The sequence below is a fragment of the Lycium ferocissimum genome, chromosome 5 (genome assembly GCF_029784015.1).
Source record: "Lycium ferocissimum isolate CSIRO_LF1 chromosome 5, AGI_CSIRO_Lferr_CH_V1, whole genome shotgun sequence".
NCBI classification, from domain to species: Eukaryota; Viridiplantae; Streptophyta; class Magnoliopsida; order Solanales; family Solanaceae; genus Lycium; species Lycium ferocissimum.
The window spans coordinates 19,398,733-19,420,192 of record NC_081346.1 but is presented as its reverse complement, the minus strand read 5'-3'; the positions used below and the strand labels follow the sequence as shown (position 1 = coordinate 19,420,192).

Genomic DNA, 21,460 nt, shown 5'->3' with positions numbered 1-21,460 from the left:
TGGACAAGAGAGTGACCTCAAAAAAGGCACATGGTGCAGAAATAAGAAAACACTTCAAGAAGCTTTGATCCAACACCAACCACCTCAAATATTTGGATTGCAAAATGATCTACTTTTACCCTCCATTTAAAATTGGGGTCAACTTGCCTTCGCCGTTACAGAACTTGCACAACTTAGCTAACAATATTATTTATTATTTAAAAAAAAAAAAAAAAAAAAAAACCCTAAGGTTTGCAAAATTGTCTAAAGCTGCCCCTTCACAACATGTAATGGACACGTTGGAATTAACACAACAAACTATAAAAGGACAGTGCGCACTTTGGACATGGGGGAACGGATCCCGCTTAAGAACACGTACCCAGACCATCAGGCTTCACGCGAAGAACACATGAACTCCATGCCACTTGACATGTCATAGGTTTCATGTCTAGAAGCTGACTTAGAAAATAGCTCTGGCTGTCAATTTTACACGTAAAACATGAGCAAAAGCCAAAAATTTCTATCATGTAATACAGGTTTCTACTACGTGCTCATTTGTTCCTTTGAATTCTGAAACAGGTCAAGAGAAGAGAATTGGAGGTATGACAACTTTGCGAGTGCCAAATTTTGTGGATAGTAGATGCTGTCTGAACCAGTCCAGGCACTAAGCAATAGACTAAGCATACATCTCATCAGCGGTGAAGGAGTTACTCCTGGGAATTTCCATATCGGCATTTAATTTCTTCCCCTTCTATAAGCCTCTCTACTGCATCTGAAGGAAGGCCAACCAATTCCAGCGTCTTCTCCCAGACTTTGTAAGAAGTTTCAACATTATGGGCTTCTTCAGAAGCATTTGTTGGCCGACAATCGTGGGAAATGTATGCACACACTGGCCAGTCATCTGCTTTCAGCATTTCACAGTACTCGGAAATTTGAGGATCTGTAGCTGCAAACAAGGTACTTCGAGAGCCTGCAGCAACCAACTAATTTTGAGTAATATGCATGGAGATGAGGAGATCGTTAAATAATTAATTAGACTGCACAAGCCAAATAACCAAGCAATTAAATAAAACAAGGGACCACTAGAACTTTCCCTGAGACCAGCATCTTAGGGATGCACTACACAAGAAGGCACGCATAGCTCCCATTTGATCTTTCTGATGAGATGCCTCCTGCCTTTTCTCTTCTTATACTACTTGTTTATTTAATTAAATTAACTTGCATGGTGCTTCAAGCTTCTTTTATATGCTCTTTTACTCATACTTCCTTTCGGTCAAATTATTCTTAGGTGAGTTGTGTAGTCTTCTTACCTTCTCTAAAAGTATCAGTTCACCACTGCAGAAAACTATCAAACGATGTTTGATATAATCTTAGCTCATGAAGTATTATGCTGTCATACTAGGCCTACAAGGATAAGTTTCATCCTCTTGTCTAGTGGTGATTCAGATTCTCCCACATCCCTACCCTATTGGTGTCTGGTGACGACCAGGGGTGGAGCTACAAGCCCGTCTACTGTTCGGCAGAACCCAATAGTTTTGGTATAAACCTTGTATTTGTGCTTAAAGATCCACTTAATATGTACAAATAATTTATGTAGAACCCAGTAAACTATCTGCTTTAATATTTAGAATCCATAAACTCAAAATCCTAGCTCTGCCTCTGGCGACGAGCAAGATGAGATGCACAGAATGATCGAATGAACAACTGCATGGTATTAGAACTGTGCATTTGAGACTCTTCAACGAAGCCTGTGTAACATCATTGCCTCTTTTTTTCTTTTTCTTTTTTTCCTTTTTTTTTCTTTTTTTCTTTTTGATAATGTCATACTATGGGGATAAGAAGTTGTTCAGGCTTGCCAAGGCGAGAGAGAGGAAGGCACGCGATTTGGATCAAGTGAAGTGCATCAAGAACGAGGATGGCAAAGTGCTGGTGGAGGAAGCCCACATTAGAAGGAGATGACAGTCATATTTTCATAAACTTTTGAACGAAGAAGGGGACAGAGACATTGTGTTGGGAGATTTGGAGTACTCCGATAGGCGTCGCGACTTTGGATATTGTAGGAGTATAAAGGTTGAGGAGGTTACGAGAGTTGTTCATAAGATGCGCAGGGGAAGAGCGACCGGACCTGACGAGATCCCGAGAGAATTTTGGAAGAGTGCGGACAGGGTAGGCTTGGAGTGGCTGACTGGGTTGTTTAATGTCATTTTCAAGACGGCAAAGATGCCCGAAGAATGGAGGTGGAGTACAATGATTCCCTTGTATAAGAACAAGGGCGACATTCAAAGCTGCAACAACTATAGAGGTATCAAGCTGCTAAGTCACACTATGAAAGTGTGGGAAAGGGTGGTGGAGATGAGGGTGAGGCGAGGTGTGTCTATTTCAGAGAACCAGTTCGGATTCATGCCGGGACACTCGACTACAGAAGCCATTCATATTATAAGAAAATTGGTGGAGCAGTATAGAGAGCGGAAGAGGGACTTGCACATGGTATTCATCGAACTAGAAAAGGCTTACGACAAAGTGCCGAGAGAGGTTCTTTGGAGAAGTTTGGAGACTAAAGGTGTACATATAGTGTACATTAGAGCGATAAAGGACATGTATGATGGAGCCAAGACCAGGGTAAGGACAGTAGGAGGAGACTCGGAGCACATACGATACGATGGAGTTGCATTAGTGATCGATTTCTCTTGCTTGTTTTTATTTGCCTTGGTGATGGATGGATTGACGCGACAAACACAAGGTGAGGTGCCTTGGTGTATGTTGTTCGCGGATGACATAGTCTTGATTGACGAAACTCGTAGCGGAGTTAACGCTAAGCTGGAGGATTGAAGACAGACGTTGGAGTCTAAAGGATTTAAGTTGAGTAGGACCAAGATAGAGTACTTGGAGTGCAAGTTCACCGGCGTACCATATGAGGCTGACGAGGAAGTGAGGCTTGGTACCCAGGCCATCCAGAAGAAAGGAAGTTTTAAGTATCTTGGGGCTATTATTCAGGGAGATGGGGAGATCGACGATGATGTTTCACATCGTATTGGTGTAGGATGGATGAAATGGAGGCTCGGCATATCTGTGTGACAAGAAAGTGCCACCAAAACTTAAAGGCAAGTTAAAAGTGGTGGTTAGACCGACTTTGTTGTACGGGCGGAGTGTTGACGATCGAGAACTCTCACGTTCGGAAGATGAAAGTCGCGAAATGCGAATGCTGCGGTGGATGTGTGGCCACGCTGGAAGGATAGGATTAGGAATGAAGATATCAGGGCAAGGTGGGAGTGGCGTCGGTGGAGGACAAGATGCGGGAAGCGAGGGTTTGAAATGGTTTGGACATGTCGATAGGAGAGACACAAATGCCCCAGTGCGGAGGTGTGAGAGGTTGGCTATGGACGGTTTCAGGAGAGGTAGAGGTAGGCCAAAGAAGTATTGGGGAGAGGTGGTTAGACAGGACATGGCGCAGTTTCAGCTTATCGAGGACATGACCTTAGATAGGAGGTTGTGAGGACTCGGATTAGGCTAGAAGGTTGGAGGTAGTCTCGCTTACTTCTTTTGTCCTAGTAGTTGTAGTTTGCTCATTCGTTTATTGTCATCTGATTTCTGCTTATATTGTTGGGTCTTGTACTTCGAGTATCTTATTTATTTATGGTAGCTACTGTTTATCATGACTATCTCGCTTTTGTTGCTTCTCGTTTTCATATTGTTTTGTTATGCTTGTCCTCATCTGACCTTTTGTCTTGTTCTCTTTTGAGCCGAGGGTCTTTCGGAAACAGCCTCAAGGTGAGGGTAAGGTCTGCGTACACTCTACCCTCCCTAGACCCCACATTGTGGGAATTTATTGGGTATGTTGTTGTTGTTGTTGTTGTTGATAATGTCATACTAACTTCTAACTAGGGACAAAGTCCATCGGACAGCAAATGGGAGCTGCTATGGAATTCGAGCTATGTAGTTCTACAAGCCTAACTGCCTTAACTCAAGGAACCCTCACCGCTCCACCAGGTGTTACTGAAAAGAGGAAACTGGTTCAATGAAAAGAAGATGGGGAACTATTTAGTCTAAGCCTCAATACTCTAAAGAGAGTTAGGATACATTTTATTAGCTTTTCTTTACTGCAAGAACATGCAATTTACACAGCGAATCTTTAAACTAAGCCCGTCAACCGGTTCGGTTGAACCGGTTAACCGTTAATTTTTTTACCGGTCCGGTTCCTATTTATTTGAAACCGGAACCGGTTAAACCGATTAAATTAAAAAAAAAAAAAATTTTTTTTTTTAGAGCCGTTGGGCCACTGGGCCCCTGGTCGTAATTGGACCGTTGGCAACGGTCCATTTGCAAAAATGGCCGTTGCCAAACGGTCATTTACCTATTTTTTGGCCCCCCCAACCCCCCAAACTTTTTTTTTAACACTTTAACCCATCCCTCACCCCTATATAAACCCTTCTTCATTTTCATTTTAATTCACACCAATTCACTCTTCTCTTTCTCTCAAATCTCAATCTCTCAATTATAGTTACTTTGCAATAATTAGTCACTTTATATTTCTCTCAAATAAATATTACAAAGTCTTATTATAGTTTCAATTGTTAATTTTGCAATTATAATATTGTTGGTGGAGTTGGTGATTTTGCAACAATCCGAAGTAACTTTGGTGGATTTGCAATTCTAGCCGCCTTCACTTTGTTGGAAATTAATCCGGCAATTTGGTACCTTCGTTCCAACTCTATCTTTATTTTTCGCAATTTAATTCTAGCAATTTATTTTTCGCAATTTAATTCTAGCAATTTAATTTGTTGTGATTTATTTGATTGTGATTTAAATTAATTCTATTTAATAATGTCAAAGAGATTAAGACATGGTGCCGGTAGTAGTAGTGGTATTGTTAGGCGTGGGCTTAATGAGGAAACATTTGTAGAAGAAACACCTAATTTAGGTATTGATGTTGGAGGAAATAATCCACTTTTAGGTCATGAGGCAATGCAACAACATTTTACCGACACTTTTAATGAAGACTTAGATGATGATGATGAAACACAACCCCCCGAAAATCCCATAGAGATACATGTCCCGCACAATCACATACACAAGACAAACCGCCTAGAACTCGTAAGCCAACAAATAAAGTTTGGAAATTTATGACTAAGAATAGGAAAAACCAATCGCCTACGTGTACCTTATGTGGACAAGTATTTAGTTTTAAGCAAGAACTGGTAAGGATGGTGGAACGGGTACACTAAATTCTCGTATGAGAACCAAACATATAGATGTTTGGGGAGAGCAAACGGTTCAAATGTGGGGGGATTCAAATGACGATAGACCCACGAACCGGTAGAAATTTTAAGTATGACAAGAAAAAAGAGCGTGTAGAAATAGCTAAAATGGTAGCTTATGATTGTTTACCATTTTCCTTTCCATCGGGTATGGGGTTTGTTACTTACATTCAACGTTGTTATAATCCGTTATTTGAGGGTATTCCTAAAAGTACTTGTAGAGCCGATGTTATAGATTTGTTTAAAAAATATAGATTTTATTTGCGCCATGTATTTAATTCTTTAAATTGTAATGTTTGTCTTACCGCGATTTGGGTCTTAGTCTTAACAAGTTAGATTTTTTTGCTATTACATGTCATTGGGTTGATGACAACTGGGTTATGCAAAAAAGAATTATAGTTTTTTTTATATGATGAAGGAAAAGGTCGTCACGATGGAAAAATTTTAGCGGATTCAATGTCTACTATTATGAGATTTTTTAACATTTATAGAAAAACACTTTGTATTGCTTTAGATAATGCTTCTAATAATACAAAGGCGATTGGTCTTTTAAAGAGAGAATTAAACCCTCCGCTAAAAAATATTTTTCATGTGAGATGTAGTTGTCACATTTTAAATTTAATTGTTAAAGATGGTCTTGACTATTTTGACGATTCTATTCAAAAAGTTAGAAATGCGGTTGCGTTTTTTTTGTAATGCTAATAGGGGAAGAATTAGAGATTTTAAGAATGCTTGTGTGAAAAATAACCTTAGACCTAAGAAAATTCAAGTAGAAATTGAGATTAGGTGGAACTACACTTACATTATGCTACAACAAGCATACGAGTATAGGATTCTCATACAACAAATTCACAACAAATATAATACTGATAGTGATGATTGGTTAAATTATTCGCATTGGGAAGATGTTAAAGAATGTGTTGAGCTCTTAGAAAATTTTTATAATGCAACTCTTGCTTTTTCTAGACAATTCTATCCCACGGTAACCGAAATTTTAGCCTACTTAACGGAAATAGCTAGAGTTTTACAAGAGTATAAACATAAACCCGGTTATCAAGTGGCTATTTTTGAAATGATAATCAAATTTAAGAAGTATTTTTTTCCCATCCCAACTTTATTTATATTGGGTTCTATTTTAAATCCTTGTTTAAAAATGCCTTATACTAAAAATTTGGTTGGTCAAATTTATACATTTTTAGAAATTGAAGCGGGAGTTCAACCATCTTTAGCTGAAGCCAAACTCGCTATTGATGATGAGTTTAGAAAAGTTTTTACTCATTATCAGTAGTTTGGAAGAACGTGCTACGCCCGTTGCTCCACGCCCTACTACTTCTCGAGTAGCAAAAGGGGCTTGTCGGGTTTAAAAGTTTTACATTCACGACCAACTTCTTCTTGTACCGCAAACTTTGATGAATATAACTTTTATTTGATGCGGCCAAATGGATATCAAGGAACCGGATGACTTGGACGTCTTAGCATGGTGGAAGAAGTACAAGGCAAGTTATCCGTACTCTCAAGAATGGCTCGAGATATCCTTACGGTTCAAGTATCAACCGTGGCTTCGGAGAGCGCGTTTAGCCGAGGAAGAAAGCAAATTGGAGACCATAGACATTCATTATCCGGCTTTAGCTTGCAAGTACTGGTGTGCATTCACGATAAGATTAGATCGGAGTGACACAACCAAAACTTAGAAGCGGAGGAAGGCGAAGAGGAAGAAATTGAAGATTTGATAGCTAGTGGACCGGATCAAATGGAAGGCTTTGAAGATATTTCCATGACCGAATATAATGTGGAGGAAATTAACGAAATGGTTCAAAATTGGTGATTTTATTATTCGATTATTTCTATACTACTCATGTATTATTTGCAAGTTAAAAAAAATTACAACTTGCAAATAAATGTTATCCAAAAGTGAATAAAATATATGGCTCATTGAGCTTTCTTCTATTTACTTGTGTTCATATATTTACTTTTATAAAGTTAGGAATATACCTAAAATATACTAAGAATATACTTAAATTAAAAACTAGAAAGTTATATAATTGAAAAATAACTAAAATATACTAAGAATATACTTATAATATATAGTATATATATAACTTAAACATATATATATATATATATATATATATATTAAGTTATACATATATATAAGTTATATATAACTTAAACATATTTATATATATTAAGTTATATAACCTAAGTATACTGATACATATATTGATATATATATAAGTATATTCTTACTATATTTTAGGTATATATATATATATATATATATGTATACGTATATACGAATTTATAAACTTATATAAGTTATAAGTATATATAGTATACTTAAAGTATGTATATAAGTTATAAGTATATATATAAGTTATAAGTATATATAGTATATAACTTAAACATATATATATATATATATATATATATATATATATATATATATAAAAGTTATATAACCTACGTATATTGATATATATACGTATATTCTTACTATATTTTAGGTATATGTAGTATATAGTGTTAACTTAAGCATATAACTTACTATATATATGTATACACGTATATTCCGTATTGCCGACTTGTCATTGTTACCGTTAGTCGAAAATATTTAAACTTTACTTATAAACTTGTATAACATATGTAAATATACCTACAATATACTAATAAATACTATAATATATATATATATATAATACAAAAAACAAACAAACAAAAAGGTTTTGAAGCTTTTTAACCGGACCGGTTCCGGTTTGAGGTTTCAAACCAACGGTTCCGGTTTTTTAATCGGAAACCGGCCGGTTCCCTAACCGGTTACCGGTTTGGTTCCGGTTAAACCGGTTAACAGGCCTACTTTAAACCAGAAAAAGTCAGGACTTAACTATAACATACCTTCTTCAGCATTGAATATAAAGTAGGGTATTAGACGATAACCAACTTGCAAAAACTGAGGAAGATCCCTCGCCTGCAATTTTTATATGTGCAAACTTGTAAAAGTATCATAAAAAGGAACGAAAAGAATGGAACCTGAAAAGAAGAAAATCATATCCAGGGAATTTAGAACTCTAGCTCAAAACATATTTTGCAATTTTACATTTGCAAATTAAGGCTTGCATCTGAATCAAACAGGTTTTTTCTGTAGCATAGTTACTCTCAAGTAGATCCAAGATGCATGAGATGAGAGGATTTAGCAGTCTAGTGTAGGGGAACATAACACATGACCAAGTCAACTGCAGATGAGCTTGAACAGTTTAGCAAAACAAATCCAAAGAAGATGGATTATTGCATTTAATATAACAGAGTTGTGGTAAATTTAACCGTTCAAATAAAACTCACTGTCAGATTATCCAGTCAGAATACCCTCTTTCCAGAGCTTACAAGTGATGGCATTCCTAAGTTCTGTCCTTGAACAGCTAAATCTATGAAAAACTTGAAAAAATTTCTACTAACTGAGGATCCACTGACGTAAAGACTACATCAAGAACCAATCTTCTAGAGGCACAGGCACCACATGAAGCAACATCTCACGTCATCTTAATTGGCCCTTTTTGGCATTTAAGTTGAGCATGTTAAGGCTGATTTGTGAAAGGCCAAGTCTAATTGGGACCAGAACCTCTTCTAGAATCTTTTAAAAACGAAACCAGGTGAGCCTCTTCAAGTCAAACAATTATATCGGCATCAAATAATGGAAAATGGAAGTGTTTCACATGGAATCGTTTACATGTATCCAACCCCAGCGTATGTAAGTCTGCGGGTTGAGTACGTCCACCTTTTTAATAATCTCTAGTGAATATTGAAGGATTTGCACAAAACTAGTTTGGAAAAAGGATCTGCACAAAGTACCGCACCCATATGGCCATATCACACACGTTTAAGGGGTACATCAAGACAAGGCAAGGCAAGACAATAACATGAAAGATGGTAACTAGAGAAACAAATAGCTTATGTTATTAAGAACTTACAACATTGGTTAGAACAATTCCAGGAGTATTACATACTACACTTATGCCAGCTTCAGCAGGGAGCCTCTTATGAAGGACGCTACTGAACATAACCTGCACTTCTTAACCACAGTGGATTAGTCACTGGAGAGCAAAATCATCAAAGCCAGATTTTAAAAAAGAAAACTCAAACAGAAAGCACATACTAAGAAGAAGGAAATAAGAGCTTAGCATCTTAAGTTCACTTCTAACTACTAGAAATTCTTGATGATTTTATGCCTGAAATGATTACTAATAAGAAGCTACATACAATGTGTTCTATACTTGATCTTTTGCTTTAATGTCCCATGCCCGGTTGTTCACTGCTGATGTAACATGCACAAAGGCTTCCTAGTTTACACATTGCATTGATGATTAGAGGTGCACAAGAAATAACATTAAAACCAGTGTGAGTCGACTTCCTAGAATTTGCACATTTGTATTAGCGTGACTTTCGACAAGCAGATGAACATCTCCCTACAGAAATCATTTTTTGGAACAACCTGTGGAATTAAGGGAGTATAGTAATAGCTCTTAATGGATACGCAACAAAGTACCGGAGATGTGCCTTTGGATGTTTTGCATCCCAAATCTATGTTGCTCGGACTCTCCAAAAATATTGCTGCATCCGTGTCCGATCCGACAATCACTTGCCTGCATTTTTGAAGAGTCCGAGCAACATAGTCCCAAATTACCAAACAATGATGTATTTTGGTTTCTGATAACTCTTTGATGGGTCCTATCCGAAATATTCAAATTGGGTTTTTATCACTACTCAAGATGATCTTGACCGGAGCGAACCCACTTTTTAATCACCTTATGCCTAATAGATGTACATAAATACTGGAGTGATGATGGGCAAGTCATATCTAACAGTATTTCCATCAGCATAAATTGAGAGGAAATAGGAGAGCTTCAGGTTCCTGAACTTTATTTAATAGGCAGAACGTAACCTTCCTAAATCGTGAAAAGAAAAGTTGAAATATAACTAGGCAGCCACCTGTGTTAAGGTGTGCAGTGGTCGAACAGGTTGTAGCATCTCAACTAATGATAACACGACAAGCAAAAGACCATTAGCAAGTAATAGTTAATAACCTTTTAGAAAATACCTGAGCAAGCTTGCTGCCCCCATATCCCACTACACTGGTATACTTTCTCTTTCCGGATACAACATTCATATCTTCTGGATCGACAAACCCAACATAGTGCATCTACACAGATGAAATAAACTATACTCCTGTCAGCAGCCGTAACATTAGCCATAAACTGAAGTGATGCAAGCACTTAAATTACAAGATAAATTTATTTCACAGCAACTACATCCACCCCTCTCAACCTTCGAGACTTGGTTTCGTTGGAGAATAGTCTCAATATCATCTGCTTCGTCATTTTATTTCACTTCCGACACCAAATTTGGCCTAATTAAAGGATTTATTAGCTACCACGTCTGTTTTTTCTTTTTCATATCCAATATAATGAGGTCTAGTAAGTAATCCAGATCATAAAATGAACCAACATGTTCAAGTTAAAGCAAGACCAAGACAAAGCCTGACCAAAGAGTTACCAACAATCAACAGTTTAAATTCGCATTAACAGAATAAAGAAAGGAAAGTACCAACAAGCATATTAAGCAAAGAGAATCAAGAATGCAAATATGGATACATCATCTTACAGGCATAGCGTTATACATCCACATAGTCAAATTGGATGAGTAAATCAAACAATAATGACGCCCCAAAGAAATTGTCCAAAAGGAAAAGCTCAAGCCCACAAATTTAAGGGCACCCCACAGTTTTGAAACTTGAAATCAAAATTACTCTTAATCCACCTACTTGTTCCATTATGTGGCAAAGTCCAGTTATTCCTAATAATATGTATCTTTTTTTCCGTTATATATTCTAACACATACACCGGAAATCTTAAAGGGCAAAGATCTAGGACAGGCCACTTCAATTTCCCAACCAGTAAAATACCTTTTCTGCTCAGACTGTTCATGAGAAAGGCAAAGGCGTCCAAAAAGAAAAGGATGAAATAATGAAGTCTATGTTGAACCACCTCCATATTGCTTTTGTTTATCATTGCTTCAACCAAGCTTATAGTTTATACTATTTCAAATTAATGCATACTAGATAAAACGTTTTCACCAATGCTGAAACTTCAGTTTGCAACTTATTTTAAAGTATCCATAATAAGGAAAAATTGGGATCATTCAAAGCAGTAACTTAGTGCCAAAAATGAGGAGAAAAACAATTGAGTATATAACATATCCATCTATAGCAGGGGCATATTGCTAAGACTTACGGTAGAGTTCACGTTAATAATTCGGCTTGGAGAACTTCTAATAAGTGATGGTAAAAGCAATATGGAAAGCATAGCCGGAGCTAGATGATTCACTTGCATGTGCTCTTCATACCCGTCTTTTGAAAACTTCTGTGGTTCTGTAGAAAACAACATGATTCATTAGCTTAAGTTAGATGGCTCAGAAGCAAAGTCTCATAAGTTTCCAGATAAAAGCATGTGCACTCACTCCTCTATTAATTATTCAGATTCCATCTAAAGGTGAAAACGGATAAGAAGCTGTACCAATATTTCTATTGCATACACCATGTATTGTCCCTTTTTAAACTGCTAAATGCACCCACACTAGCTAAGCATTAGTGCATTAGCAGAGGAAAACATGGTAATGCAAGCCAAAGCGGGAAGTCAGTCTAAGGCAACTACATTGATACAGTTGACCAGCATAGGATTTTCTGGTTACCTATTATCATGATCGGGAGCTCTGGTAAACACATGAATGTGAACATGATGAACATCTAAAGTTGTAGTTCTTGAAAGAAAAAAAAATTCTAGGAACATATAACTTCCAATCTGACGGTGCAATTAAAATATTCAATCAGAAACTTATAGTTGCTACTATAACCAATTCCACCGATACAACAATAAGTTGTGTTTTGACCAAGACATGTAGACTAACCATTGCAGCTTGTCCTAGGATAGTAGAACATTTTACATTAATTTTACACTACATATTCATGCTTGAGTGAGCTCATAAGACATAAGCATGACAAGGGGATTATCCAGTTAAAGACCAGATGCTGCTGCTACAGGCTCTTCCACTTCAGAATCAGACATGAGACATCCTTCATATTATCATATCAGGAAAGTAACTAATTAAATAACTTTCTCATTCTGAATCTCTCTCTAATATTCCATCCAAAGTATGAGCCAAAAAAGAAACTTTGCCGAAGTTCTTTTTTTTTTTTTACTAGTAATAAAATTTTCTAAACAAAGGGCCATAAAACTCCTGCATACAAGAAGTATACCAAAAAGTAGAAAATCTTACAAACTTCGCTGGAGTTCATATTTGACATAAATCATAAATCATCTTTTCATATTTACTAGGTAAATAAATTCCATATATTATGACCTTCTGAAGCGGGTAGTGGACCATTTAAGATTCATTATCATCTCAATAATGGACAAATTCTTAGAATATCCATGTAGAATAAAAATCAATCACTGACGTATTTGGTGTTGCATGAATCTGACATATACGCTAACTCCTTTTTTAAATGGTTTGGCATATACAGTAACTTATTTATTGATAAAATCTTGGTGGATAAAGACATATACACTAACTTATCACATATAAAGATTTAATGCCTTGATTTTCAGAGGCTTAGTTACATGGAAACAGATATTTCTATAAAGCCCCACATATACCATAAACATCTAAACTAAGGAAACAAACAGAAAACTTGACCATATGATGAAATAGCTGAAAAATGCAAACATGCTATGACATTTGACAGATTAAAAATGGATATCACATAAGAAGGGCAGGATTTTATTTTTTATCTTTAAGTAAGAAAGGCTTTATGATGTAGTTGTAACCTAATAGTTGTCTCAAGGTATCACAGCTTAAATATCGCACAAAAAGACTGGACACTTTGATTAATACCAATTAATAAGAAACTAGTACCGCACTAACCTCCAATCGAAAATATGCCAGCATTGTTGATGAGGACATGTAATGGTGCCATGCGGGCATTCCATGCTTCTGCAAATCGTGCAACAGAATCCAACGAGAGAAGATCAAGCTCCATGACCTTGCAACAAATGTGAACCATATTCATTAGGACAATATCCTCATGACATAGATTCATTAACACTAACTTAAAATATTTCTTGAAACTTATACATTTGTAATAAACTAGCGTACAGCTGTACTACTTCCTAGCCATACTTGATACTACTATGAAATGAAAGACAACATACCTCAATGTTGAGTGGAAGGCCCTTGCCAGACCAATCTTCCTGCCATTTTCGTATTAGTTCCTGCGCACGATTTGTGCTTCTAACAGCCATAACCACATGAGCTCCTGCTTCCGCCAACTGCCTGTCTAATGCAAAAGCAAAATATTTATACATTAGAGAAAATTGATTAGAACTTGTTCCAAATCCTTGTATCTCAAAGATGAGTGAGATGAGATTAACAGATTCAACAGAATAATGAAGAAAACAATATAAAGAAAGGGCAGAAGGAAAATCATATGCTGTAAAATTATTTATCACAAAAGAGTGCATCAACAGACCCTGATATGTGGATATCCTTAGGATAATCATGTTAGGTAACAAACACTGTGGGCTGTGGAATGGATGAGAAATCAACTCGCTGCCAGATATGAAACAAAGATCTACCCCCTTTTGCTATGACTTATTACATATAAAACAAAAAGAGTATTGGGAGAAGAAATAGAAAATTGAATGAGTCTTAGTAAAGCCAGACCACTAATTAGACGGATCAACTGTCAGTACTTTTCAGCTCAAAGGCAATCAACCGCCAAATAAGGATTAGAGACAGCAAAAAAGGAAACACTGATAAGGGAAGAAGATAAATTCTGATTCAATTTTCTTTGATTCAGGAGCACAAAAGTTATTTATATCTCCTCCTTTTACCTTTAATAAGTATTAGTTTATGCCTGGATTTCATTCTTTCATTAGCGGTTGGCCAGTTCAGAGTTATTCTATCTATTTGTTATTTATAGATAATCTGCTTAATGAACTTCACAGCTTTCTCGAAGCTATATAATAAAATGGCTGGAGTGTTTAGACGCTCCAGATTGTTTTCTGTCGGGAATTAAGGCAAGAATAATTGTTTCATCAGGCACATAAATAGAGCAAGTTATTTCATTCAAGTTTTAAATATGATATCCCGAAAGGACATTGACATTTTTTCAATAAGGAAATACTCTGAAAAAAGGAATAAACACCACAAAATCCATTTCTACCATCTTTTGTTGTTGACAAACCACAAACAAGTATAGAAAAAATCAAGAGGAGACTCGGCATTATGACTCTTTATATTACTTTAACCACTTATAAAAAGCTATTTCTCCACTACGCTACTATAATCACTGAGAAAGTAAATCTGCTGAAAGGATTAACCTAGCTATGGAAGAGCAATGATGTGTGGAGAAGTGAACTAACCGACCTACTTCCTTCATTACCACTATCAGATAGTTATACAAAACTATCTTAGCTCATTAATTAATCACAGCTAACCTCAACTAACTAACAAGTATGAGCAGCTCTCACTAATTTCTACACAATGAATTGGCAGCAAAATCTAATAGAAGCATACCGAGCGATTTCACGGCCAATACCACTGGTAGAACCAGTGACGATGCAAGTAAGGTCATTAATAGGAGGGAGAGGCATAGGGTTGTGCAAGTGACTAGCCAATATCCTTTGAAATAGCATCTCGTATACCAAATAGAACCAGCCACGTAGCCATTCCATCCATCCCAATGATTCTTTCTTCGCCGTCTTCTTCAATGGCTGCTTTGCTTCTTCTTTTTCCTCACTCTGAATCGCCTCCAACTTCGCCATCTTCTTCCCCGTTGATTCTAAGCAAATAGATTCTCAGTGCTCTCTCCTTTCCCTTTCTTCTACTCCTCTTTATTGGTTTTTTGTCATTTTCTTTCGCCATGTGACTCTCACGTGACTTATTTCAAGACTCATGCATCCATTTTGTTTGACCTATGTTTGATGAGATTCCAAATTTTTTGGCGCATCCCCCCCTTTATTTATTTTAAAAAAATGAAATCCTCATTTTGAAATAAACGATCGTATGTCATATTTTATGTCCCCTCTGACCCTTTCCATCTCAATTTAGTGTTTTAGTTTAACTGGACATAGAGTTTAAAAAATAAAGAGAAATTTTTAAATCTTGTGATCTTAAATTAAAAATGTATGCCCTTAAATTTTATAGTCTTAAACTTGCCATGTAAAATGTTAAAACTAAAAACATACTAAATATAAAAATAAAGATTGTTTTTGGCGCATAGCAAAACGGAAAGTAAGACAGTTAAATTGGAACGGAGGGAGCATTTATTAGCAGATCAATTTCTTCTTTGTTGCTTGGCGATTGAATCTTTAAAGGAGCACACGACATTTTTAAATTAGTTATGAATATATTTAGCACATCATATATGGAACAATGGGATTTATTCTTTATTCATAAATGATTTAAAATAAATCTTAAATCTGTTCAGCAGAATTATTTACAAAGAAATTGAAAGATGGAAACTGATTTACCAAATCTAATGGTCTAAATTTTTGTGGGTAACTCCCACTGTTCTATATACGATATGCTAAATTGGTTGAAACTCTACGTGTCTTGGGAAGGCTGCCATAAGATACCATTTCTTCATGCGCATGTTGTTTGTTGTAATATAATACTCTGCCACTGACAGACATTTATATATTTAAATAAAATTATATCCAGGTGATCAGGTTACGGCTCTGTATCATTTCACAATGAAATTTATGGATCGACGCATGGAGAAAATGGACAGAAAGGACAAAATCGTCGTTGGCCAAGGACTTGGAGAAGTCTCGTAATTAATACCTCGTATGCCCACCTGACACAATTATTTCCACTCCGCATCTTTGGCGTCCCATGGAGTTATTTCCATTTCCACGTTTTGTGTACTTCCCATCTCACCAGTCATTTCCACTTGGTGGATTGTCCCTACAGGTGCAGGACTATTTCCAATAACTGCATCCCTGGCTACTTTTTTCCACACATTGGGTTCCCTACAAAGTTATCCACGTCTTGTGCGCCTAATCGTCCCACGTTCAACAAATGGAAATTGGGATAGGCCTAGCTAAGAAAGATTTGATTACTTAGATAACTTCTACTACTATCTAGCAATTACGAACTCTTTCCTTTACCAAATCTGCCAGAAACAACAAATATCGATTGCAAAACTAGTCAGGGAAACAAAGGGAGAGAGAACAAGCACTAGTGCCGTAACTTGGGAAGTCAACGGTCATGGTGGCGACACAGACCCACAGAAACATTCTAGAACAAAGGCTCCAATAAAAACATATCCTGTAAGCAGAGTTCAAACGACAAAAAATGTGGTTGATTTATACTCAGCCAACAGAAACTTGGAAAAATATACACTTCTCCCTTCAGTGCTAATAGTCAAGCCATCAAGCAGCAAAGAAATGGAATGGAGCGCGGATCATGTCATGAACAGACATTCATACAACATTTAAAGCATTTGATTCAATAAAACCATGACAAATATTACCTACAGCAAAATACACAATCTAAAAGGAAGTCAGGACCATGCAATTCCGTCGTTCATGAGTCTCATGGTTTCAATTTGCATCTCGCAGATACATAAAAGATGCCACCAACTTAAGTACTCCAACAGAGAAGAAATTATTTCCCCCTACACAGAGAAAGAACATGAAATGAGTAAAACAGCCAGAAAGGAAAAAGGGGGCGCAAGGAGGTGTGGGTGTGTGTGGTTTTTTTTTTTTTTTTGTGTGTGGGTGGGTGTGTTTGGGGGGGGGGGGGAGCAGAATGGAAAAAGATCATAACAATAGATACATATAATAGCTACTCTATTTGTTTATAAACTGTGATTTTTAAGTGCATCAGGAAAATAGAGGATAACGATGACATACGTGTTCATCATCAGAGTAATATTATCGCCTTTCAGAAGTATCCGACCTGCATAAAACCACAAAGGTGAGAGACACAACACACCATGAAAATTAGTTCCCCTGGTAATTCTGGGAGAGGTAAAGCTAGAGGTGAAGGCAATTGTCACTCACCCAACTGCTTTCTGGTTTTCTTCTTCACATTAACTTCCTCAGCATCATCCAGAACTAAATTCATGTACTCATCAAAACCCTAAACAACAGAAACAGATTTACCTATTAGTCAACAAGTACCAGACAAATCACAGTAAAACTGTGTACGCAGTAGCATGGAATGATCTAGATACAGCAAGCAAATGAGTTAGGTACCTGGCTTGATGACTTTTCAAGCCAAAAGGATACAATGCAAGTGATGCAAGAGGCAAAACCAACATTCAATCCTTTGATTTATCCCCAAAAAAGAAAGATGCAAACACAGTAATTCAAGTGCATCTCATCTGCCCATTTACGAGTGTCGATCATTTGCAAACAACCTTCATCAAAAACTAGTTCATACAATGACCAGAAATAGAAAAAGAGCTGCTTCTTAAGAATTGATTGATACAGGTATGTAAAACCAAAATATGCCAGCAAGTTATCTCAAAAAACTTCTTCATGCATATATTGGAGGACAACTGAAGATCCAGCTACTTCCCGGACTCCAAACATTTCAAGTCCCTGGTTGAGAGGCAGGACACAATCTGCAATTGAGATTATTCTCTCACATCCAGAACCAGCTTAAGAAATCCCAACTATAGATTTTTTCTCGATAAGGTGAAAAGAAATCCGAACTATGGACTCTATAAGAGTTCATAAGAACAACATTTCATGTTGCTACATTTTCACATTCACATCCAAGGTAAGCTTTTACTTCTTTTTTTTATAAGAGACTGTAAAATCTTCCAAACAAAGACTATTGATAGTACAAACTTTTATAAGTTGGGATAAGCGCCTAGGAAGATCTACACAGCCAAAATAGATAAACATTTGGTAACTAAATGATCCCTAATGATCACAGGCAACTCACAGGGGCCCGGGGACACAGAACGAAACACAGCACTACATTTTTCAATTACAAGGATGAAGCATATATACATGTTTCCGATAATCAGAAAATCAGATTTCTTTTCTTATGAAGACAGGAAACAGATTTCAAAGCTCAGAAAAGCCAGCAAAGGAGCAAAATAACAGCAGAATAACATTTACTTAGCTTGCAGAAAATACTCCCCCATTCAATTTTGTGACACTCATTCCTTATTAGTCCTCTCCAAGAAGAATGGCACCAATCTAAATTTGGAAACAATTTATCTTTTCCATTTTACCCTTAATGGCATGCTTTTATAGCCATACAAATGTCGAGGCATGTTTAAGACCAAAAGTTCCAAAAGGTTTTTCTTTCTTAAACTCTGTGTTGAGTCACTGCTACATAAATTAAAATCAGGAAGTAGAAATTTTAAAAATGACCCCACCGTCACACATCTGTACCACCTAACAAAACGTCAAAGTGATTGGCTTCATATTCACTAGTCAAATCCTAGAGGTCTTATGATACACATCTGCTCACTAAACAAGCTCCGTAACACCAGGCGACAAATAATAATGAGGATAGGTCCGCGAGTATTACAGTAAAATTTGACTTACTAATTGTTTGAAATGATAAGCTTGTATATAAATGAAGCATAAAGATTGTGCCAAAAGTTACATACAATTCAATTCCTTAACAATTACTGTAGGAAACTGAGAAAATTTAGCATCCTATCAACTGTATCAACATCTTCTAGTTTACACCAAAAAACCAAAAGGGGAATACATCTGCACTTCGAAGTATGAATATTTTCATTTTTTGCCCACAAAATTTGAGTTACTAATTCAAACCACTTGGACTTAAGTCCCACCTAAAGTCAAGCTACAGCTACCAGTGCCTTAAGAAACTAGAGTTAAGTCGACTTAAAAAAATAAAAAATATGGCCTTGCTTTGCTTCAGCAGGAACAGCAGAATTATTTTTCAAAAAAAAAAAAAAAATTGGTAACATAAGAAACAGCAGAACTATCCTGGCATGAACCTGTCTAACAGGATCCAATGACAGATTCTGAGCCCAAATGCACTAGCAAGTAGAAATACATATCAGATAATCAAGAGCTTGCTACAGCACACAAGACCTTTCCGTGATGGCCTTTTTTCGTCCAATATGATCAGTATGACTTTCTAGGCATACATCATGTATAAAAGGAACTAATGGGGGTTGTTACCAATTACGTACTATCAAATATTCTGTCATGAATTTACTACAGCATGCACCAGCTTTTTTATTGGCAAGTGATAATTACTGCATAATGTTTTGGGTACTATTTGAATTGAATCCATCAGTACAAATGAAGGCAATATGATTTGTGAATACAAATTTAGTGAAAGACTGTACTTTGACTGGGTAAACTTCTAAGCTTCCATAAAGCTGGATGGTTTACAATGCCCTAACCATGGAATTTGTTTTTTTCTTTGTTTCTCTTTATTTTTCTCTTCCTACTGCCTTCCAGTTTGTTGTAAAATTTAGTCCACATTTATAGCCAAATGCTTCGCTTTTTGTATTGAGAACTTCATTACAAAAACTCAATCCTTCCACAATTTATTACATCGAACCTAGCTCATTAAAGACCATGTATAGACTCTTGAAAGCTTTACTCAAGATCAAACCTATACTAAATCATAAGAAAATATTGGATTACAGAAGCTAACCTGTGGTTTAAACTAGTCATCAAATATTACTAGTTTAAATTTTAGCAGAAAATTCAAACATGAAATCAATAAGAAATTAGAAGCTCAAGAAAGAAGAAAATAATGACTAAACTAAACAGCAGCGCCACTAGCTTATTAAGGAAATACATGTTATTATTTATACGGTAAACCCCACAAGTCAAAGAGTCAACACTGCTTTTGCACTCTTAATGACTCAGACCCCAAACCTCAAGGTTGGAAGGAATGATCCTACACAAGTCATGTCAGACACAAACTTTGCGTTATAAATTTCACAAATTTCAGGCACATATTCCAAACTAAGCTAGAATCTAGATTCATTCCAACTACCCCAAAGCAATCATGCATTCCAATAAGCTAGAACCACTGATCACATTATTTACTTTATCATAAAAAAGGATCTCTTTTAGTAGCATATATAATCAGGACCTTCCTAAACTCTGTATAATTTAATCGTTCTGATAAGTAGCATAATTGTTTAGACCTACAAACTACAGGCCATTCTCATTCTTAGTGGCTGAGGGATTACTCTCCACTCCACCAGGTCAAGGAGTTCAAGGCTGGTATGGCGGAAAAGATGATCAGATGATTAGAACTAAAATACACACATAATTTCTTTTGTCTGTGTTATTATCCAAAAGTTAAGGAAACAGTCGAGATTGAGAGTGGGAGAGTGCAGGGCATAAATTTAAGACCTAACAACATTTTCCTTATGGTTCAGGAGAATTATTTTTTTGGGAGAAACACATAATGCAACATTAACAAAGCAACTACTTTGTTGTAAATAAGCTTACAATGATACGTCCTTCAATTCTCTGATCCTTCTGCTCGAAAAGCCATATCTGAATCCGAGCTTTCTGTAACAAATTCGCACATAGATTTTAAGAAAATTGAGCACCCATCAAGTAGTAGAAAATAAATAATACTAAACAAATAGGGAAAAACTTACACTCTGAAGAAACCTGAAAATCAGGTTCTGCAACAAAAAAAAAAAAAAAAAAAAAAAATGTTAGTGCTGAGTGAAAGCGAGAAAGTTGTAAATCGATAATCCAAATGTAATTAACAGTGAAGATGAAGGAAGTTACAATGGGCTGGGTCATAATCCGTTGAACTTTAGTGCTAGCCATGGCTAATATTTCCTGTTTCTCCGACCAACTAAGATTTGTCTCAAGGAAAGCTGCTAAACCCTAGCAAAGACTTGGATAAATGGCGCCTAATGCCGTAGCATATACACAAATATAAATGCGGGTTTGGGCCCGCGGAAAACCTCTCTCGCTTTGTATCTGGGCTTTTATTTTGTTTACTGTGGACTGCATGGGCCTGCTCCCATCCTTCCTCTATGGGTCATTTATGCTTTGTCCCTGCTTTGTGTGGTCTTTAATTTTCGTCCCTCTAACAACAGCTTATATCTTCGCATCATAATATCCCAAAGGTTATGTCCGGCGTCCTTAAAGAACTTATGTCCCGCTAGCTATAAGTTCGATTTCGAAGAG

At 36.5% G+C, this 21,460-nt stretch overlaps 2 protein-coding genes across 2 annotated transcripts; both read right to left on the bottom strand.

Moving 5' to 3' along the window:
• Positions 1-372: 372 nt before the first annotated feature.
• On the bottom strand, positions 373-15,167 carry LOC132056376 (dehydrogenase/reductase SDR family member FEY-like). Its single transcript, XM_059448536.1, has 8 exons — positions 14,859-15,167; positions 13,493-13,613; positions 13,206-13,323; positions 11,516-11,652; positions 10,324-10,425; positions 9,197-9,289; positions 8,127-8,199; positions 373-949 (listed from the first exon to the last, which is right to left on the bottom strand). Exons 1-8 carry the CDS (start codon positions 15,104-15,106, stop codon positions 687-689), a joined length of 1,155 nt encoding a protein of 384 aa, XP_059304519.1. The 5' UTR covers positions 15,107-15,167; the 3' UTR covers positions 373-686.
• Positions 15,168-16,593: 1,426 nt separating this feature from the next.
• On the bottom strand, positions 16,594-21,192 carry LOC132056375 (uncharacterized). The gene is made up of 6 exons (XM_059448535.1): positions 21,053-21,192; positions 20,917-20,943; positions 20,762-20,824; positions 17,351-17,429; positions 17,201-17,246; positions 16,594-16,962 (listed from the first exon to the last, which is right to left on the bottom strand). Exons 1-6 carry the CDS (start codon positions 21,092-21,094, stop codon positions 16,953-16,955), a joined length of 267 nt encoding a protein of 88 aa, XP_059304518.1. The 5' UTR covers positions 21,095-21,192; the 3' UTR covers positions 16,594-16,952.
• Positions 21,193-21,460: the final 268 nt, after the last annotated feature.

Excerpts from the sequence above, each read along its gene's own strand:
- LOC132056376 (XM_059448536.1), bottom strand. The coding sequence starts at position 15,106 with ATGGCGAAGTTGGAGGCGATTCAGAGTGAGGAAAAAGAAGAAGCAAAG. Across the intron at positions 13,614-14,858 it reads ATTGGCCGTGAAATCGCTCG|GCAGTTGGCGGAAGCAGGAG; the intron begins GTATGCTTCTAT and ends TGCATTAGACAG. Across the intron at positions 950-8,126 it reads TATATTCAATGCTGAAGAAG|GCTCTCGAAGTACCTTGTTT; the intron begins GTATGTTATAGT and ends TGGTTGCTGCAG.
- LOC132056375 (XM_059448535.1), bottom strand. The coding sequence starts at position 21,094 with ATGGCTAGCACTAAAGTTCAACGGATTATGACCCAGCCCATT. Across the intron at positions 20,825-20,916 it reads TTTTCAGGTTTCTTCAGAGT|AAAGCTCGGATTCAGATATG; the intron begins GTAAGTTTTTCC and ends AATTTGTTACAG. Across the intron at positions 17,430-20,761 it reads GAATTGAAGGACGTATCATT|GGTTTTGATGAGTACATGAA; the intron begins GTAAGCTTATTT and ends TCTGTTGTTTAG.